Consider the following 20,166-nt stretch of genomic DNA (forward strand, 5'->3'; position numbering starts at 1 on the left):
AGGATGGACTAATTGGTGAATGATAAGGCGCTTTGTAGGGTTTGAAACTCCCTGGAGCACCCAAAACTTGCTTCTCTGCTGGGTTAAAGGATGTATATAGAGTGGTAGCTTAACTGAGTTGTAACTTAACCTGGTTTAACCTGGAACATAATCTGACTTGTCTAATTGATGAGGGGTATAAAAGATCCCCTGGAAGCATTTTCCCAGGCTTCCCTGAAGTTAAGATTGATCCTGCATATGGTAGAGGTTCAAAATCCATATCCTTTGGTGAATGAGAAAAAACCCTGGAGGGCTGGGCCCTAGAAGTTTCTTAGGCTCCTGATGCTTGCCTGGGCTTTTAAGCTACCAATCTTTTTCCAGCTCTACCACATCCTATAGTTTGATTAAAACTTTTCTCAAAGGTACCCTGTGGAGTCTTGAGTCTGTTCAAATTATCTCTCCATGTGTAATAGATGCAAAGATACAAGGGATTATTTTTCACAAAATAGACTGTCTCATGGTTTGTTCTCAAAGTGGATGTTAAGTGGAAAACCAGGTTGCAGAGAAATACCTTTTCTGAAAAGAAAGAAAATAAACATGCATATGTCTGTGCTTGTCTAGAGGAAAGTACTTGAGGATGCATCAGCTAGCATTCCTTGCCTTGAGAAAGTGGCATGAGATGAGGAGAGGTCAGCTTTTTGTTTTATGTAACTCCAGTTGGCTTGGAGAGTAATATGTTGATTCTGTAGTTTGGTAGAAAACATCATTGGCTGAGTATGTATTTAAAAGTTTCTTAGGCGTGCCAGTTTCTGTAGTAAGACATATTTTCCTGTGTGTCTCCAGTGATGAAGAGAGAGGAGACATTTGGACGGAGAGGAGGAGAGAAGAGGGCAGGTGGATGCACTGTTCTGGTGGAGGCGGGCATTCCCCATGAGATGGCAGGACTGGCTGGCTTATAGAGGGGGGTGCTGCAGAAGGGTCAGGTGGGGGGTCGAGGGTGTAGGTGGGTTCGAATGTGCCTGGAGAAACCGTCCAAGCCAGGTTGAAGGGGATGAGTATTTGGGGAGGATGAGGAACTGATGCAGATTCAGATGGTTTTCCATGTTTCCATGAAAGTAGCCACGCTTCTCACCTCCCTGGTGGAGCAGACTCCCTGGCGTGGTCTGCTGGGCTTGGTGAGCCTGTTGTGACCCTTCCAGCCTGTAAGGGGAACCCAGGGGAGTGGTTCAGAGCTATTTTTGGATGTGAACGGACAAACCTCTTCCAAGTGGCAGCATTTCAAGGAGGGTTGGTTAAGTTACAGAGCTGGAGGGGGTGGCACAAAGCTGACATCAGAGGATGTTCGTATCCCAAACACACAGGAACGTTAGTGCATCTACTGGTTGCATAACCTTTTTCAGCTGTTCACATTGGGATCATTTTAGGAACTTCTGAAGCTGAGAAGGTTATTTTAAGCAAATGTTTAAATAGTTCATTGGCATCATTTTATGTAGCTGTTTGTTATTGAGTTATAGTTCATATACTGTAAAATTCATTATTTTCAAGTGTACAGTTCAGCATTTTTTAGTATATTCACAGCATTATGCATCCATCACCACTATCTGATTCCAGAATATTTTCATCACCTCTAAAAGAAACCCCAGACATATAAGCAGTCAGTCCCCACTGCCCTCTTCCATGAGCCCCTGACAACCACTAATCTACTTTTTCTGTCTCTATGGATTTCTCTACTCTGGGCATTTTGCATAAAGGGGACCACTCGATGTGTAGCCTTTTGCGTCTGGCTTATCTTCAGGAGTCATCCAGTTGTCACATGTGTCAGCACGTCATTCCTTTTATATGACTGAGTAATGTTCCATTTTGGGGATATACCCCTATTGTTTAACCGTCCATTGGTGGATGGACATTTGGGTTGTTCCCGCTTTCTAGTTATGAACAGTGATGGGGTAAACAGTTGTGCACAGGTCCTTGTGTGAATGTGTCTCAGTTCTCTTGGACACACACTTAGGTGTGAAATTCCTGTGTCTCATGACAGCTCTGTGCTGAGCCTTTCGAGGAGATGCCAAGGTTTTTCCTCTGCAGCCGTTTTTTAAACTTTGTGTGTATACTTTTAATAGGACACCTACTAGGGAGCAGGGCTTTATCTTCAGTAAATCTGCTACTGTGGCTTTATATGAACACATATGAGCATCAGTGCATCCACTTTCCACCCAGTGAGTGTTGACTGGGCACCTTTGTGTTGCTGCGTGGACACACTGGCAATACAGCGTGAGTGGAAAGAGAAGATTCTCGAGTCACAGATCTTGGAGTCTGGGGAAAGAGAAATTTTTTTTTTTTTTCCTCATAAGAGCAGAAGTTTAAAAATAAGATTGAACAATAAATATGAACAATAAAAATGAACAATGAGGCATATGAGGACAATAAAACTGCCAAAAAATCATAATACAGCATTATTAACAAACTGAAATTAATTTTCTTAGAAAATATTGCTACAAAACAAACAGAAAAAAATCCTACCAGAACTAATAAGTGAATTCAACAAAATTAATGGTGACAGGGTCATTGTATGAAAGTTTAAGGCATTTCTGTGTACCACCAATGACTAATTGGAAAATGTAGTAAAAAAAATACAACGTACAGTATAAGGAAAAAAGTCATCAAATATCAAGAAGTAGGTCTAATAAAAGACCTATGCACTGTAAACTACAAAAGCATATTGGAAAAAATTTATGAGAACATAAATTAATAGAAAGGTATAGCTTGTCTGGACTTCCCATGAATTGAAAACCTTGAGCCCCAAATCAAAATCCTAAGACGGTTTAGAATTTTTTTTTTTTTTAGAATTGACAATTCAGTTTTAAAATTTACTTGGAAATGCAAAGAATTCAAAATAGCCCAACAATATTGGAAAAGAGCAATGTGGGAAGACTCCCTAAATTCAGGACTTACTGTAGAGTTACAGTGATCAAGGCGTGGTATATATTGGTATGAAAAATGTGTAAATTGATCAGTGGCATAAATACAGAATCCAAAAATCAGTCCCCCATAGTACCATGTCAATTTAATGGTGGAAATAAACTTTTTTAAACAGAATCTCAGATACACTGTTTGAAACTTCAGTACAAAAATATTGTGTAATTCATTGCATGTGAGATGCAAAACTCACTTATGGTGAATAATTTATATTTGCCTCGGGATGGGAGGATGGATGGATGGTAAAGGGGTACAGGAGTCTTTCTGGAGTTCTGTATCTCATTCTGAGCAGCGGATTCACAGATGTTTACATTTTTTTTAAACTCATTGGACAGAACATGTTAAGGTCTATATAGCTGGTTATAAGTTACACCTCAGTGAAGGATAGAAACACCTCACGTGTGTGAGCCGGGCAGGTCTCCTAAATAAGGGAAGTCGGCTGTATGTCCAGCAGTGGGAAACCAGAAACAAGCGTGGTGATGGGGCGGTGAGCCTCATCCCAAGTGGTGACCCCTGCTGTCCCAGCCGCAGGTCACAGTGCAGGACGTGACCAGGCTTCTAGATGAGCCTGAAGTCTTCCTTTTCATGTCAAACCTCTTCATTTTAAAAATACTGGACACTGATTTTTAAACAATGGGGTACTGCAGTGGGAGAATGTTTACTTATATGAGATGGGATTAGAAGAAAATCAATGACAATAGTCCTATTGAACAGGATTTTTTTTTTTCTAATTTAAATCTGTGCAGATTTTTGCCCCATCATTCAGTCATGTACTTTTGAACAGCACTTTTCCAGTGTTCCTTGTTGAGTACTTAATATTGTAGCCACTGTGATTAAGGGCAAAATGCTCTCATTTGTTTACTCTTTGTAACAGCGAATTTTGAGGAAGATATTGCTTGGCACTGATGGAGACGGCGTCTAAACCCAGGACTTTTTACTCTTAAGCGTTGTGCTCTGAAACGCTTGTGCTCCAGGGGCAGTTTTACTGGTGGAACAGTGCTAAGTCATCTCAGTCGTGTCCAACTCTTTGCGACCCTATGAACTGTAGCCCGCCGTTTTCTCTGTCCATGGGATTCTCCAGGCAAGAATACTGGAGTGGGTTTCCGTTCCCGCCTCCAGGGGATCTACCTGACCCAGGGATCAAACCTGTGTCCCTTACGTCTCCTGCGTTGGCAGAAGGGTTCTTTACCACTAGCGCCCCCAGTGTGGATGAATTCTGTAGGCATTAGTCTCATGCTTTTGGGCATAGGGGTCAGTTTTAAATGCTGGGGCTCAGATCCTTCACCCCCAACTATAAACTGAAACTTAAACATTCATATAGTTACTGGAAATTCTTTAGTGTTAGCTCTTCATCTTGGAATTATTTAAATTCATGAAGTTGATTCACCAAAATTCACTGTAAGATACTCCTCCTTGCACTTATCTGTTTCGCACTGGAGAGTCTTACGTGACAGGAATGCTGCGAAGTGCTAGAGATAAAGAAATGAATAAGACATAGTCCCTGGGTTCAGGAAATTTTGAAACACTAAAAGATTATATTTAGATTAGAATATTTTATATTATAGCACTGGTTTTCAGACCTGTGAGTATGTAATTAGTGTTAGGTTTGCTATTGCACATTTTAGAGATTATCATTGTGATTTACTTAAGAAGGTTCAGCCTTCATCTCTTCTAACATCAAAAGAAACTGAATCTAATGTTTTCATGCCTTTAAGTTATTCATCTTGCAAATATTTACCCACCAGCTACTTAGCACTGTACTGTTTCCAGAGAATATTGTATTAAACAAAGCAAATGTTAGCTTTGCCTTCATGGAATTTACTGTAAGGATAATTTGTTGACTGACCTTGACTTACTCTTTTTCTTAACTCCATGCTGTGCCATCTACTTCACTTTATTCTCTCTTCTGTTTTATCTGTTAGTGTCTGTGGGCATGTTCAGTATTCTGCCACAGATGCATTGTAGGAATAAAAGGAAAATAAACCAAATAACTTTACTGTTGCAAACCAGTAATAAAACTCTGAGAAATTTCAGCCCCTCATTCATAATTTAATTGTAGCCCTCTTTTGTTTCTTCTCAGTAAACCAGATATACAAATATTTGCTATTTTCCATTATTTTAAAGCTAAAAGTACAGTGTTTTTTTTTAATCTACTGGTTTATGTATTAAATTTTTACTACCCAGTTTGAAATCCATTCCTTCTATGCTTGTAAACCTCTTTTTCTTTTTTTAGCATTGCTACTGTTCTGGCTTCTGAAATTTTTTAAGCTTGTCACTCCCTTTTTCAAGCATTTTTGTGGCTTTCTCCTCCAGTCAAGCCCTATAATTCTCTTGTGTGCTAAAGAAAGCCCTTGGCAAAAGACTAGCTTGTTAGTAATATTTTACTGTGAGATATAAAGTGTACATTGGTTGTTTCTTCGCATAATTTTATGTATCTTTGCTGTTACAATTAGTTTTTAAACCTGTAAAAATTGTTACCAGTTCATTTATTTGAAGCTATTCATTTAAAAATGATCATTTCATCAGAGGTAGGCTTTTGATGAGTAATAAAAATGTTCTTAAAACTATCACCTTTTCTCTTTCCAGTTTTGAGAAATGGTGCTTGGGAAATTGTGCACTGGGAAAAGGTATGCATTGATTTTTATTTTGTTACAGGAGAAGACATGCATAGAGGTGTACTCTAGTAGATGTAATTTTTGTGTGTGATATAAGCAAATGTCAAGGATTCCACTGATGTGAAAGCTGTTTAGTAAGTAATGTAATCATACATGGAATCTTCTTCAGTTAGTCATTTCCATTTAATAATTCTGCAATATATTAGAAAGACTAGTATCTTAAAGTTATATTTAGAACTTTTTGTTTCTTTCATAGTATATTTTGAGTACTGTTTTTATAGATTTCATTTAACCATGGACTGTTTTGTGTTGTAGTTTTTTTTTGCTTTAATCATCTACTGTCCAAGTAAAACAAAAATTACATTCTGATAGTTCACATTTGTATATCTTACTACAAATTCATTTATTGTGACTAATCACATTTATACATTGCTAATTCATTTTTTTCTTAAGAGTCTTACTAACTAAATATCATCTTCTGACTAGCTGAAAATCAGTTCCATAACATCAAGAAGTTAATTTGCTCATAGGACCTCTAACACGACAGTTAATGAGTTGAGTCACAATTTAGCAAGTGTTATCCAAATGTTCATATGCTTTTCAGACCCCAGTTTCAAAAGGTAAGCTATGATTGTTAGTTCTCCTTTAGTTCTGGAAGACCATTTAACCTCCAGTCATCCACAAGTGAATAACCTCCCTAACTTTGTAAGAGACTTTTTGGAGCAAGGCCACTCCACCCCGGGACCTTGTTTTCTGATATTGCTAGGACAACAGATGTGTAAGGACACCTACACAGACAGTTGCATTTCCAAGTTAAAGGCCACGCCCTTGATTCTGCCCTGGGACATTCGCAGTCAGCTGTATCCTCCCAGGTAACAGGAATCCCTCTGAACTAACTGCATTTTGATTTTAAATCGGTGGCCAGAATAAAGATTGACATCTCCTTTTCTGGATATTTGAAAAGTCATTACTCTCCCTCTCTTTGGTTTTTGACATGAAAGTAACAAAGAGGAAAATACTCTTCCTTTCCTTATTTCTGTATCAGTTACCTCTTTTTCAGAGGCACAAGATAGAAAAAACAAAAAGTTCAGTTTACTGTTTCAAAAGAAGTTTCCCTTTTGCTCTTATATAGTACTTGTGGATTTAAACACTAGAGAGAAGACAAGTAGGATGTAGTCAACTACAATAAATTGATTTTTATTATAAATATATTTCATTTACTAGGATTGTCAGGGTAATTAACATAAATGCATATACAAAGGAATTGATAACAATTTCTTCTTACCTCGAGTGCTTGCTTAGAAAATAAATTAGTTGTAAAGTCGGGAGATAACCATCCACTACCTCACCCTAAAATTAATTTTAATTCATTTTAATGTTCTATTTTCCTATTGGGCAGTCATTATTCCAAGACTGAGTAGATTGCTTTAACTTTTCCAATTTTTCACAGTAAAGAAAATTAATTTACCAGCCCATGATTGATAGCATTCTCAGTTGTCTTGGAGTTCGGTGCCACACCTTCCCTAGATATCCCACTTTGAGAAACAGAGGGGTAGAATCTAACATGCTGCAGAAAGTCATCCAGCCAAAATGCACTGATGTTACTTAATACTGGAAGCAGACAGTTAGCTAATTAGAGTTAATAAAAGTTGGCTCAGTGATGAATCCAATATAAATATTCAGAAGTTGACATGACTTTCTTCAGCAATAACAATTGAGAAAAATACAATGAAAAAAGATCTCATTCCTAGTGGCATGTGGGATGCTTACAGATAAACTTGAAATATATATACGACTGCTGTAAAGAAAACCTTGAAACTTTTATAAAGTCTTTTATTCACATAGTATTGTATATTTAGCAATTTAGGTCTTCATATTGACAACCACAAAAAAAAAAAAAAAGATTTCTGGGAATTTATCCCAAGAAAATATTATCATTTAACGTTATTTATAATAGCAAAAAGTTAATAATATATGGATATCCAGAAATAGTGAAAGCATTTTATAAATAAATGACATTCTATACTCTGGTATATTTTGTGACAAGTAAAAGCTGTAATTTCAAATGTTGTGGCAACTCACAGAAAAATTTTATAGCATCACTCAACAAATACTTACTGAATATATGTGCTAAGCAGTAAGCTCACAATAGAGTCACTGTGTCATAGAATAATCAGAGGCGAAAAGAATGGGATGGTGTACACCAAGATGCTGGTGACGTAGAAATGATTCATTGAACACTAAGTGAACTGGTGTGAAAACAGCCTGGCTGTTGTGTTAGCCAGACTGTAGGCAAGTCTTTTCTTTAGCTTATGTGATATTTTGCGCAATTAAAAATGAAATCAATAAAGCAAAACCAAGAGTCTGATCCATTTGCCAGCGTAAGATGATAAACTTTAGTGCAAATGGGCTTTAGGTTCAGGGTTCTTTCTTTCTTGGCCTCTCTGAGTGTGTGGCTGCTGCGGTCGCTTTTTAATGTTTCTCGGAGGACCTACAAATTTGCACAGTGTCCACCCTGTCATTCATAGATGGGCAAACTTCAGCTCTCAAACACTCGCAGTTTATCCCTCCAGTTTTTGTTTGGAAGCCTTTTCTTTGTTGCACAAGGTTAAATTGCCAGTATTTGGTTTTCTAAGAAAATATTACAATCACAAAGGCCTGAGAAAGGCGTTGAATCCCCACTCTTGAAAGTCAACAGCTGTCTTCTTTACTCTTACCACGGAGATCCGCTCTTAAGGTTAAGATGCAGTTGAGACTGTTCACATGTTTTTGAGTTAGTAGCAGGCAGAAAAATTAGGTGAAGAATCTTAGAATCAACATATTTTTTAGGCTTTAAAGAAAAGCATGGAATAGTAGGCCGTATGCCCCTGTAAAAGTCACTCTATTCAGCTGCTTTAATGCCTGAAGTTTCCACCATGCAATCTAGTTCTTTGGATTGAGAATTCATATCTTCAGAAATTCCTTCGTAAAAACATAAATATGCTGGAGTCTGCAATTGAGCAATCAGATCTTCAGTCTATTATACTCTGATAACGTTTTTCATAATCCACAATTACAATCTCTAATGTTAATGACATGAGAAGGCTCAAGGTAGTGGCCAGAAGCCCTAAGTACTTTTTTAAACTTAAGTATTTTGGGGACTAAAACTGTTTTGTCATGATAACTTTGATTAGAACAACGTGGTCAAAGAATTTTTGGCATCTTGACTTTCTGTTCTGTCTATTTCTATGCACATACCCGACTGAAAACAGAAATGAATGGCACACTAGAGGCTTGGAACCCAATAAGAAAGAGGTGTTTGAGAAAGTGAGAAGGCGGGAGTAATCCCTTCTCAGTGCAGTGAGGACAGCCTTAGCAGTCTCTGAGCCCTTGGTCTTCCCAAGCCTTTGGGGTAACCATGTTAGACCTTGTAAGATGCTGTTATTATCTTCTAGTTTTCAGTTTTCTAACTATAAGCCTTTCATTGGTCTTACAATGAATGAAGATTTTGGAAAACAGTGCAATTTGTTAGAGTCTAACAGACTAATGAAGATTCCTAACACTGTAGCACAGACAGACGTGATCCTGACTTTATGAAGAATATAGTCTGATTGAAGAGCAAATGTTAACACACAGGAGATGATTAAGCAGCAGTTAAATGGTTACCTGTATAGAGTTCTCTCCTGGTGCTCTGACTATGGAGAAATTTGTTCTGTTTATCTTGCTTTTAGTGAGTGCTATCAGAGCATTGTTAAAACGCATTACTTTAAGGATCAGTACACACCTATACTTGCTATTTTTTGTTTTCCCAGTTTCCCCTTTTTTTTAAGGAAGGGGGTGTTTGATTCCAAGGTCCCTGACAGTTTGTCAATCTCACAGAGTCCAGATTTCATTTGAAACAAATCTCTTTTGAATCAAGGTATTCAGTTTCCCTACCTAGATAACCAGCATACATACCATAAATGAGAAGGTCTCCTCCAACTTCCCTAACTGGTCTCTCCCGCGGTATATAACTAGACCACAGTGGGCTGTCTCTTACTGTGATTCCCACTGAGGACATCCATCTCTTCCCCACACCACCACCACCCGCCCCCCGCCCCAGCCCGTGCAGAAAAGTATTATTTTGGGGTTCAAGGAAAAGTAGAGAGGGGATAGAACAAAAAGGCTTTAACACTGCCCCCCACAAGAAAAAGGGCTTTTCTTCTCTTGATTAAATAGTAAAACTTTTAGATTTTTTTGGCTGCTAAGAGTGAGGTCTAATTTCGTGGCTATCAGTGTAATTTGCTCAACTTGGCCAGCACACCAAGTTGCTACTTAGTTGGAGTTACTGTTTGCCAAAAGCTCTGTGACATTAAAAGCTCTTTAAATTCCTTCTAAGTTTCCGGACACAGTATATCTTTAATTTGTCTTCAGATGGTGCTCACACTAATGCTAACAGGTAGTAAAATAAGAGAGAGACTTAAACTGGTTTTTCTTTTTTAATTTAAAATGCAGTGATCATTTCATTATATTTGCTTATGCAAAATCAGACTTTGCAGACAGCTCAATGTGGGTTTGAGTCTAAGCTCTTCCTCTGTGATCTTGGGGAATAACTGAGAATCTAAAACTCTTTTTTTTCCCTCTCTAAATTATGAATTTTAACTAGGATTCATCTGAGGAGTAGTGATATATACATACATAGTTTTTCCAGTTGTATTAAAATTCCCTTAAACAGGGTATGATTTCATCTGGAAAATTCCTCCTTTTTATTTTTATGTCATAGGGAGAGAATGATGAGAAGATGAGATGTCAATTAAGTGACCAGAGTGGATGAAATTGATTTTTATTAAGCTATGTTACTTAGGTGGTACAATACAGATTCCTTATTTGTTTTTTCGTTTTAAAGGATTGTTCCCTCCTTGGCCTCACTTCTAGATAATTTTATGCCATTTTGTGAAGATAAGTGGTTCTTGTTTGCCAATAAGCATTTTTTACTGTATTCTCTGCGTAAATACAATGGGTTGTGTATTTGTAACTATTTTCAATGCAGATAATTAACCAATTCCCAGTTTTCTTTCAGGTAAATGTTGGAGATATAGTTATAATAAAAGGCAAAGAGTATATACCTGCTGACACAGTACTTCTCTCATCAAGGTAGAGACACCTACTGATGCTCAGTGTAGAGGATGGTTTCTCTACCCTGCATTGACCTTGTGATTTCTCCAAGGAAATAAAGAATAAACGAAGAATTTTAAACCTCTCTAATGATTTTGAACTAAACATTAAAAAGATTGATTGGGCTTAAAGGACTCTTTCATGTTTGCCATATAGAATAAGTGATCGGTACTATGCTTTAAAATTCAGAAATTATAATTACAGTTAAGAGTCTACGCTCCCTCTGAATGTGCTCAGATCTGTTTGTGACTACTAACTCTTGTAAGATTTCCTATCACTTATTTTATATAATACATGGATTGGGTACTATTGATTTATCTTGCAATCTTTATTCATGATAAATTCCTTTATGATGCATTCATGTATCCCTCCAAAGTTTCTTGATCTTTGTGGTGCGTTGGTACAAGAAAATGGATAAATGAGGTTTTTTTGTCATCTTGTCTTTTGAAATAGTATACTCTTCCAACAAAAATTAAAACACTTTTTTCTTTCTTCTAAGTTCTTTCTTACTGAATTTAGATAGTTTTTGTTTTGCTCGTATTTAAGATAGTCATAAATTGGTCATATGGCACTGTAACCCTTTAAAGAATGTGACTTTCAAATGGCTTTAGGCTTAAAAACTGTAAAGCTAGTCCTAATATAAATTAAGAAAAATGTTTTTACTATTTTAGAGGTTGTTTATCATCATTTCCTTGGACAGTTTTATTTGTAAAATCCACATATAAATATGGACAGTGTCCTTTTTTCAAAATCTGTTTAATCAGGTCAATATTTAAACTGATTGAATTTGTGACAAATTGGGGAAACTTAACTGAGCAATAAGAGTTTTCTAGATATTTATAGAAGTAAGTCTGCAGGTAGTTGAAGCAACTATAGTAATTTTTTTGTATTTTATAGCTGGGAACTTTTGGTGCCACTTACCTGTTGGTGTTTTTTTTTTTCCAGAAGGACTAAAATTAATAGCTTTTAAAACCAACCTTTCTGCTTTTAGTTCCCTTTGCTTCTAGCTTTATCAGGGCACGTTTCTAAAACTGAAGGGTGCTGGTAATGGTCCCTGTGAGGATGAGCCGACAGCACGCTTGCTGTCCTTGGAGCAAATCCCAGGGTCTTGTCTTGGCATGGTTTTTTTGAACCAGAAACTTACTGTCTCAAACCTTGACTTCACGTCTTTCAAAGTGAGGAAGATGGATTAAATGATCAGACTCTTAATATTCCCTGATTCTGCTTTCAGTTTAAGCTGATAGTCTTTTAAGTTTTAAGGATGGCTAACCAGCAGAATGAGACACACTTGGTGGTACTCAGTAGAAGTTTGATAGAGGTAATGAGTGATGGACCATCTGAATATCATACAATAAAGTTCAAAAGGATAGTGAAGCATTCCAGCACTTTAGGAAACTTTTGATATTTTCCTGATTAAACTTATTATAGAGACATAACTTATCATAGAAACCATCATATGCTGAAACATTAAGTACAATTTTCATTTTTATATGCTCAGAAATATGAAGATAATTGACTATGCTACCTTGAATTTATATTTAATTCTAAGTTGAAAGTTTTTAAAATATTTTTCATCTGTCTCTATCCAATCCAAACTCCTAATAAGCTATATGCTTGTGTTTCTTAAACTTGAGGACGTTTTTACAAGATTTCTTTTCTCAGCATTAAAAGCATTTGTTGGTGGCTATCAATATTGGTCGATCAAAATGGTTTCCGTATCTTAATATACATCTACTGTGGTTAACTTCCTTCAGATGATTACTTTTAAAAAGATTATCTGATTCACTGCTTTTTATTATTTAATGGAATCAAAGTAAAGTATAAAGCTTGTGCTACTAAATAGTTCTACCTAGTGACAAAATACCACCTTTCTGGGGGGTTCTATTGGTTTTTAAAATTTTTTTTCTCAAAATATTTTTGCATTACTTGGATCTTGTGAACCTACATTAGCCTCAAGAAGTAGGTAGAAGCTTTTGCCACCATTAACAGAAAGATGAATTTTGACTTTGTCTTATTTTTAGTCATTTCACTTTATCCATTGACTGGGTCAGGGTTGGAATACCTAACTCCTAATCTAGTATCTCATTATACTACCCTATCCACTGTCAAAATAAGGACATAGTGATTTTCACCAGCAAGTGAGCAAAAAGCAAAATAAGAGTTTATAATATTCTAATTTCTAAATTTTTAATTTATTAATACTAATAGTACATCTTCTTAGAGGCAGTTTGAAATTAAAGTATGAACATGGTTGAAAGTTACTGTGTTTCATTGATTTTCATTTTGAAATGAAGAAACTGAAATTTTAGCATATAACAAAAAACACATATATGGGTTCACAAAGTATAAAATACTGTAAAATAAACCAAGCTGTTAATCCAGTTTCAGACAGATTCTTGCCATGTCTATTTCATATCTTCTCTGAAAAATTTCTCCTAGATTCAAAACTTGTTCTCCCAAACTGTTCATTACCAAAACTTTATTGGTAAATAATTCAGAAGTCTACAATTATAACTTCCCAGATCCATGCCTTTGCAGCTTTACATTAAATATATTAAGGTGTTTATGCAATTAACCTTTGAAATGTTTTGGAATCAGAATATTTTAATGAAGATTTTTTTAGTATGGGTGTAGGGGAGAGATGGTATAGTATACTTTGTTTTTCAAAAGCCTAAAAGTAGTTTTCACCATTATCTCTTTTCTTCTTAGATAGGAGTGGATTTACAATAGATGGCAAGAGTGAGGAATTGGAGAAAGGAAAATCTGTTAGATAAAGTAGCTCTCTATATAAAAACATGCCTTTATTTAGTTTGCTCAGATATGCTTATGAGTAAAATTTCAGAAATCAAAAGTTTCTGTATTAAAAATTGAAATTTGGGCCTAAAAGCAAATAAGTGATTCTTAAATACTCCATTTTCTTGTGCCTTTAGACCTGATCAAAATAAGTTTTGAAAAAATTGGCATTAGACATTTTTATTAACATGTATTTTTTCTATAATAATTTCAAACTTTCTGTCTCTTTTGTCCATTTGTTTGTTTTTTTTTTCCCCCTCTGTTATTCATTTTTTTTGTTTTGTTTTAATTATTTTAAACTGGGACCTGTAGGTGGCAGTAGGGGAGATAGTGAAAGTGACCAATGGGGAGCATCTCCCAGCAGATCTCATCAGCCTGTCCTCAAGGTCAGAGCCGCTGAGTTGCCCAGGGTGTGTGTGTGTGGATCCTCACCTTTCACCAGAAAGCAGCTTGCACCCAAAGATGGTTGAGCTTTGTGTCTCTTCCTTGAAAACACATTTTATACTTCTCGGTGATGGATATTTCCCAGATGTTTCAAAGTCCTTTTATGAATACATTGTTGAATAATGTTCATCCCTCGAGTGGGCAAATTCAGCTCCTGTTGTTATCAACAGGAGTCAGAGTCCATGAGGCATGCCGGTAAAGGTAGATTTTAATTTCCTATGCATCATTACTATATATTCATTTTAACAACTTGCCTAAATACTAAGTCTTCATTTAGTACCTCTCCAGGATACTGTTCTGAACAATGTTAAGATTTACATGAAAAACTGTTACTGAGAAATTTTTATAATTTTAAACATTTGTCCTATATTTGAGATTTTCTACAAGTTCAGTAGAATCCCATAGCAGTTGTGGCTATAATCTGGGCTTGTAGGGCTTACAGAGGACGCCCTGCACAAAGCTGGATGTTGTACAGTTGATACTGCATGCTTTGGGATCAGTGTGTATCCCACTTGTAACTAGTGACAACATGCACGTTACTCTGATCAACTTCAGCTGTCTCCTGTGTCTGTCTTGTGATACACATCTTGTTTCGTCTTTCCACTAACTAATAAAAAAGCCTGCTTTGCCTTTCAGTAGTTTGTGTTTTGAATGTCATCATAATTTGCTGAAATAATTATTATCTAGCATGATTCCTTATCTGAGACTTCTTGCTGCCTTTTCATAACTTTGTCAAGAACTCCTGCAAAAACAGTTGTTTTAAGAGATTGAGAATGTTCTGAATTTAGATATATGTTTTATTTACCCCATTTCAAAGAGAAACCAGGCATTTAACTTTCTAACTTACTTGCCATTTAAGGTTCTAGAAAAGTTGTTTTATGGGAGAAAAAAAAGATAGACCATTATTCTCATTTGATCTGAGAATGGCCTTGGCTATAATGATCAGTAGAAGTTTATTGCTTTTCACTGTTAAAATATGGAATTGACAGTGGTCATTTAGCATTTGTCATCCTTCTGTATTATCAGAAGATATGTTTTATAAAATGTTATAAACCATTTTTATTTTGAATATATACATAAGTAAATTACATATTGGGAGTAATTGATAGAACTAAATTACTATTGTGACAGTAATAAAAAGTAAAACCTTAATTGATAAAGTGAAAATATAGATATTGAAAAACTTGTCCAGTTGGGGAAAAAAGTATCAGCCTTTATGGAAGAAAAGCAAAGCCCATAGAGAAATTAAAGGACTTGCAAGTTTACTTTAAAATGAATCTGTAAAATATTTGATTAATGACCACGAATTTCAGTACTTTTCACAAGTCTTCAAGCCATAAAACTAAGCCGTGTGCTCATGTCTGAAAGTCAGAATCTCCTGCTTTACACATGTACAAATTGGAAGTTGATTAGAAAATTCCAGGTGTTTGTGACTTAGAAATTTCTGTGAGTATACATACTTATCAGAAATTACATTCATAGTTACTATATGATGATAATTGATTGGCTTTTCGTATAAGCAAGTGCTGTTAAGTTTGATGTAACTTCAAAATGTTTTTCCTTATAGTTGAGGATCAGATCATGCGACGCGGCTGCAGGCTCACCTGGCCGTAATCACTAAGCAAGTAAAATTAGCACTTGAAGGGGCAGATTACAGGATGCTCGGGGAGTGTACCTGTGGCAACACCAGAGAACAGGGACCCCTAACACCAGCCACCACACACCGAACTTGCCTAAAACACTCTCGTGGGGACCCATAGAGTGAACCTTCTAGGTTCAGGTCATGGCCAAGGTGGCTGATTTTTTGCTGCCTCACTAATCTCTGAAGCAGCTCTCAGAAACAGAACAGGAAAAATAAGGGAAAGAAAGTGTATATCCCCTTTCATTGTAAAATATGTTCGTACAGTTTTTTAAAGTAGCCTTAAAATTTAAATATTATGGTCCACATAAGCTTATTCACCTTTTCTAAAGATGTAGTATAATGCAATCCAAACATGCAAATGCAAGTTTATAGAAGCAACAATCTGGAATTTTCTAATCCATCTCTTAATTTACATGTGGGCTATGAGCATGAGATCTCACTTGATATTTTTGAGCTAAAGGTATGACACAAAGCTGCTTCACATTTCAGATACAGTCTGTGTTGGGTCTGTATGAAGAAAGATTTAAGCATAGGGTGACAAATCTAATTATTTACATGATTTTGAAGGTCAGTACTGATTGTTGTCAGGATATTGCTTTGGAGTCCTCTGGCTGAACATCTGATCCATGGGTTGTCATGCATGGGTTCTGCCTGGCAGCATTTTGTGGTTAGAATGAAAGACGTCAAGAAACTAAGTAACTAAACCTTTGTTTAGAATGAAAGGCTTCAGTGAGTCTAAGCATTTTAAATAAGTTATTATTATGGTTTCCTTCCCCAACTAAATCTTTATGCTTTTCCATTTAAAAAAACAGTGAGCCCCAGGCCATGTGCTACATTGAAACATCCAACTTAGATGGTGAAACAAACCTGAAAATTAGACAGGTAAGATCAAATATAGGTTTGTGGAATTATTACTGTTCCCTTACATGGAATTGAGAACTTTTTTGGAGAGGAAGAAAACTTTACTCTTCTAGGTTCTTCTGGCTGGTCTAAGAATGAAATTAACATGAGACCTGTTAACAGGAGAAAAATCAAATTTAATTTCATACATAATGGAATCCCGCATACGTGAGAGCCTCAAAGACAGCAATGCGAATCTGAGCTAAGGAATGGGAAGACCTGGGGGTCATTTACGGGATGATAAGAAGAGCAGATGTTTGGTAATTAGATGTGTGCCCTGCCAGATGGATGGGCCCACTTTAAATAAAGTTTATCTCTGGCAATAACTCTTCTCTGGGAAAAACCCATAATTTAAGTTCTTCTAGATAGTTAAGGGAGGGACAGTAGTTTCCCTTGAACCCTCAGGATCTCCACTGCCTTTAGCTCAAAATAATTCTCATGCAAAAGTGAGACATTTTTGAGTTTTGTTCTGAACCCCTATAGCTTTATTTCTTAATATTATTGTCTCGAGTTGAGGCAGTTCTGTTCACTTGCAAGTCTTTCCTCATTGAACCACAATGAAGTGGTTTTATAAACTGCAAGAGTTAAATATTACGGAAAATTCTGTTTTACTTGCCTGATTAAATATGATTCATCAGATAGGAACGATTTTGTAATATTTTTAATATTTTATGTAAAAGCCATTACTCTGATGATAATATTAGTAGTTCTCAGTGCTGTTACATGTGTCAGCTTGTTTATTTTTCCCCTTCACCTGGCCCATATTATTTGGCTTTGCCACATGTAAAAGATGCCTAAAGGCTCCCTCATCTCAGAGAATTTGTTAGGTTTCTGTATTTATTTCTCATACCTTTCCTAATAGAAAGTCACTGTAAGGTTTTTAAGGTTTTAAAAGGGACATTAAAGAAAGTATCCTCTTGGGTCCTAGACAGATGGTGACAATGACATGTGAGAAGGTTGGGTTCTGGCGGAAGCAGAGGTCATCCCAGCACCTGAACTCAGCCTGCCATGGGGAGTGAAGGCTGCTCAGAGACAGCCGACTCCTGGTGGACGGACGGAGAAACTGTTAGGAGCTTTCCTTCTCCGTGGACTGAAAGACTAAAAACATAGCTACTTTCTTGGCATAGATTCTAGTTGTTTTACATTCCCTTTCTGAGATTCAGCAGACAGATTTAGACTGCCTAATGCTAAATATCTTATTTTTGGAAGCAAACAGTTCTTTGAAGACTTTAATTCAAAATATCCTTGCAGACTAGTTTATAATCTCTTTAAGATATTTTAGAATTTTCACAAAATCTGCCCTGTTCTCCTAAATACCTACGTTCAAAAAAAACCTACATGCAAGTTGAGAGGAAGATATCTGCTAGTTTTGATCTGACGAAGAGAGGGGGGAATAATTGTTCTAAAATAGTGGGATCTCTTAGATTTTAAGGTGTGGATGAATTCAGAATTCCCTGCTCCCTCCCACATACAACCTATTTAATATACTCTATGCTAATTTAAAAATTTCTAAACAGGGCTTACCAGCAACATCAGATATAAAAGACATTGACAGTTTGATGAGACTCTCTGGAAGAATTGAGTGTGAAAGTCCAAACAGACATCTCTATGATTTTGTTGGAAACATAAGGCTTGATGGACACAGGTATGTAAATCGGTCTTCATAAAAACACACAAGTCACTCTGTTGTAGGGTATTACTGACCTTGGTAGATATTTTCTTATTCTCTCCATTTGATAAATCAAACTCTCTTTCTTAAGCATTTTTGTGTTACTTCTACCCAGAGTTCTTTGGTGAAAGTGCTCCCAACGCCGTACACCTCACGTAGCTGAAGGCTTCCCAGGGCTCCTGTCAGCTGAGGAGCCGGATATTTTCCTGGATATGCAGGCTGCTGGCACGTTGTTTAGTGGTTTCTTCTCTGGCCGGAATATTTACAGACGTAGCTGTCACTCTCTGTGACCTGGGTCCTTTCCTGTAATCTCTGATGCCTCAAGGAGCTCAGACTCTACCCACCCGGGTTCATTGTGGGGACAGTTTCTTGCCTTCTCTGTGTAACTGCATATGCCCTTTTCTAGGCCATTTGATCTGTAGTCACCTTTATGCCTGCTTCCCGCCCTTCTCCATCCCCTTCTTTTCCCCTCCTGTCTCCTCCTGCCTCTTCCCTCATCCAGTCACCCTGGACCCAGGAGGCCAGGTCAGTTGCAGATTTTAAGGAGACATGATGGAAAAAGCAGACAAATCTGCCTGACCTTGAGAAACAACTTTCTTGCAGTAAGAGAAGGGCAAACAGACCAACAATAAAATGACAAGAAAATTTTATACTGTGTTAGAAAGTGATAAATGCTTTTGAAAAAATAACCCAGGATAAGAGAGATTGGGAGTTCTTGGGAGGGAATCACTTTTAGTTAATATGGCTGCAGGAAGGCAAATATTGCTTCATTGAGAAGGTAACACTGGGGCAAAGGTGTTAGGAGATGAGGAAGTCAGTATTTGGATATCTGAAGGCAGGTGATTCTAGAAGGAATAGACAGTACAAATTATCAGCTGTATGGTTACATCATTGGAAAGAGGGCAAGTACCTGGAGTGATTATGGTATGTCATTGATGCCAGTGTGGTTGGAGTGGAATGATTGGGGAAGAGGGCAATAGAAAAACTGGGAGGTAATAGTGGGCCAGGTCATACTAGGCTTTGTATGTCATTGTAAGGGTGTTATTCTGAGTGAAATGGGGATCAGCTGGCACTTTTTTGAGGGCCAATATCAGCTGTTTGGTTGTGGACTTAAAAAGTTTGTAATGTCCAAACAGATATCAGGAGGCAGTTAAAACACATATGCCTGAAATTTGGGATAGAGGTCCAGATTCATGAGATAAATCTAAGAGTATTTGGCATAGATATTTAAAGCCGTGGGATTGGAAGAAATCACCGAGGATGAACGGGTACAGTTAGGAACGTGGAGAGGGCCGTCTTAGGACAGCATTGAGACTTGAGAGGAGGGACTGGCAGAACAGACTGTGATCAGATCGGTAGCACAGAAACCAGGAGAGTGAAGAAGCCCATATCCAGGCAGATGGGCCACTGAAGACAATGAAATCAAGTGCAGTGAGTCTGAGAGCCTACATTTGGATTTAGCAAGTGAAAATCCTTGAGCTCTATTAGGACTGGTAGATCCTGATGAGAGTTAGCTTGACATAATGAAAGGAGTTAAAAAATAGACAGCTTTTTCAAGGAGTTTTGTTACGAAGGGGAGGAAAGACATGGTGCAGAATTTAGCAGGAAGGGTGGGGTCTCCTCTGACTCCCTTCTTTTCTAGTAGGCATTTGTAGTGGCCGCCTAAACGTCTATAAATGCTCTAGCTCACCCCGCCAGCCGGAGAGATTATCAGTGCTTTCAGAATTTTGTAGTTCCAGTATTACAGTATTTGAAATACAAAGCACACGTGAATACCCTGAACAGATCCACCAGTCTTCCTGTAAGTTTTGAAGTAATTATATATTGTTCTAAATTTTTCACAGAGTGATCTTTCCATGAACTGATGGTTATAGACTAATGATAGATTTGGCCATTTATGCAAGTAAAGTTTCTGCAGTCTGAGGTCCCTAACTGGCCAGCTTCCATTTCTTATCTGTTCCCCAGCAGATCGATGCCAAGCAAATGCACACAGGGGAGGAGAAACTTTATATGATGGT

General features: G+C 37.1%; 1 protein-coding gene across 3 annotated transcripts in view; it reads left to right on the plus strand.

Annotated features, from left to right (window-relative positions):
* Nucleotides 1-20,166, plus strand: part of ATP8A1 (ATPase phospholipid transporting 8A1) — a 225,987-nt gene that overhangs the window by 50,247 nt on the left and 155,574 nt on the right. For 2 of the 3 annotated variants that reach the window (XM_043438424.1, XM_043438425.1), the window contains exons 6-9: nucleotides 5,539-5,579; nucleotides 10,606-10,679; nucleotides 16,392-16,461; nucleotides 17,997-18,124. In XM_043438424.1, coding sequence (XP_043294359.1) covers nucleotides 5,539-5,579; nucleotides 10,606-10,679; nucleotides 16,392-16,461; nucleotides 17,997-18,124 — 313 coding nt within the window. Of the gene's footprint in view, nucleotides 1-5,538; nucleotides 5,580-10,605; nucleotides 10,680-13,805; nucleotides 13,880-16,391; nucleotides 16,462-17,996; nucleotides 18,125-20,166 lie in introns of all 3 variants that reach the window. The other variant, XM_043438423.1, reaches the window with a different exon arrangement.

The sequence above is a fragment of the Cervus canadensis genome, chromosome 19, assembly GCF_019320065.1.
Source record: "Cervus canadensis isolate Bull #8, Minnesota chromosome 19, ASM1932006v1, whole genome shotgun sequence".
Classification (NCBI taxonomy): domain Eukaryota; kingdom Metazoa; phylum Chordata; class Mammalia; order Artiodactyla; family Cervidae; genus Cervus; species Cervus canadensis.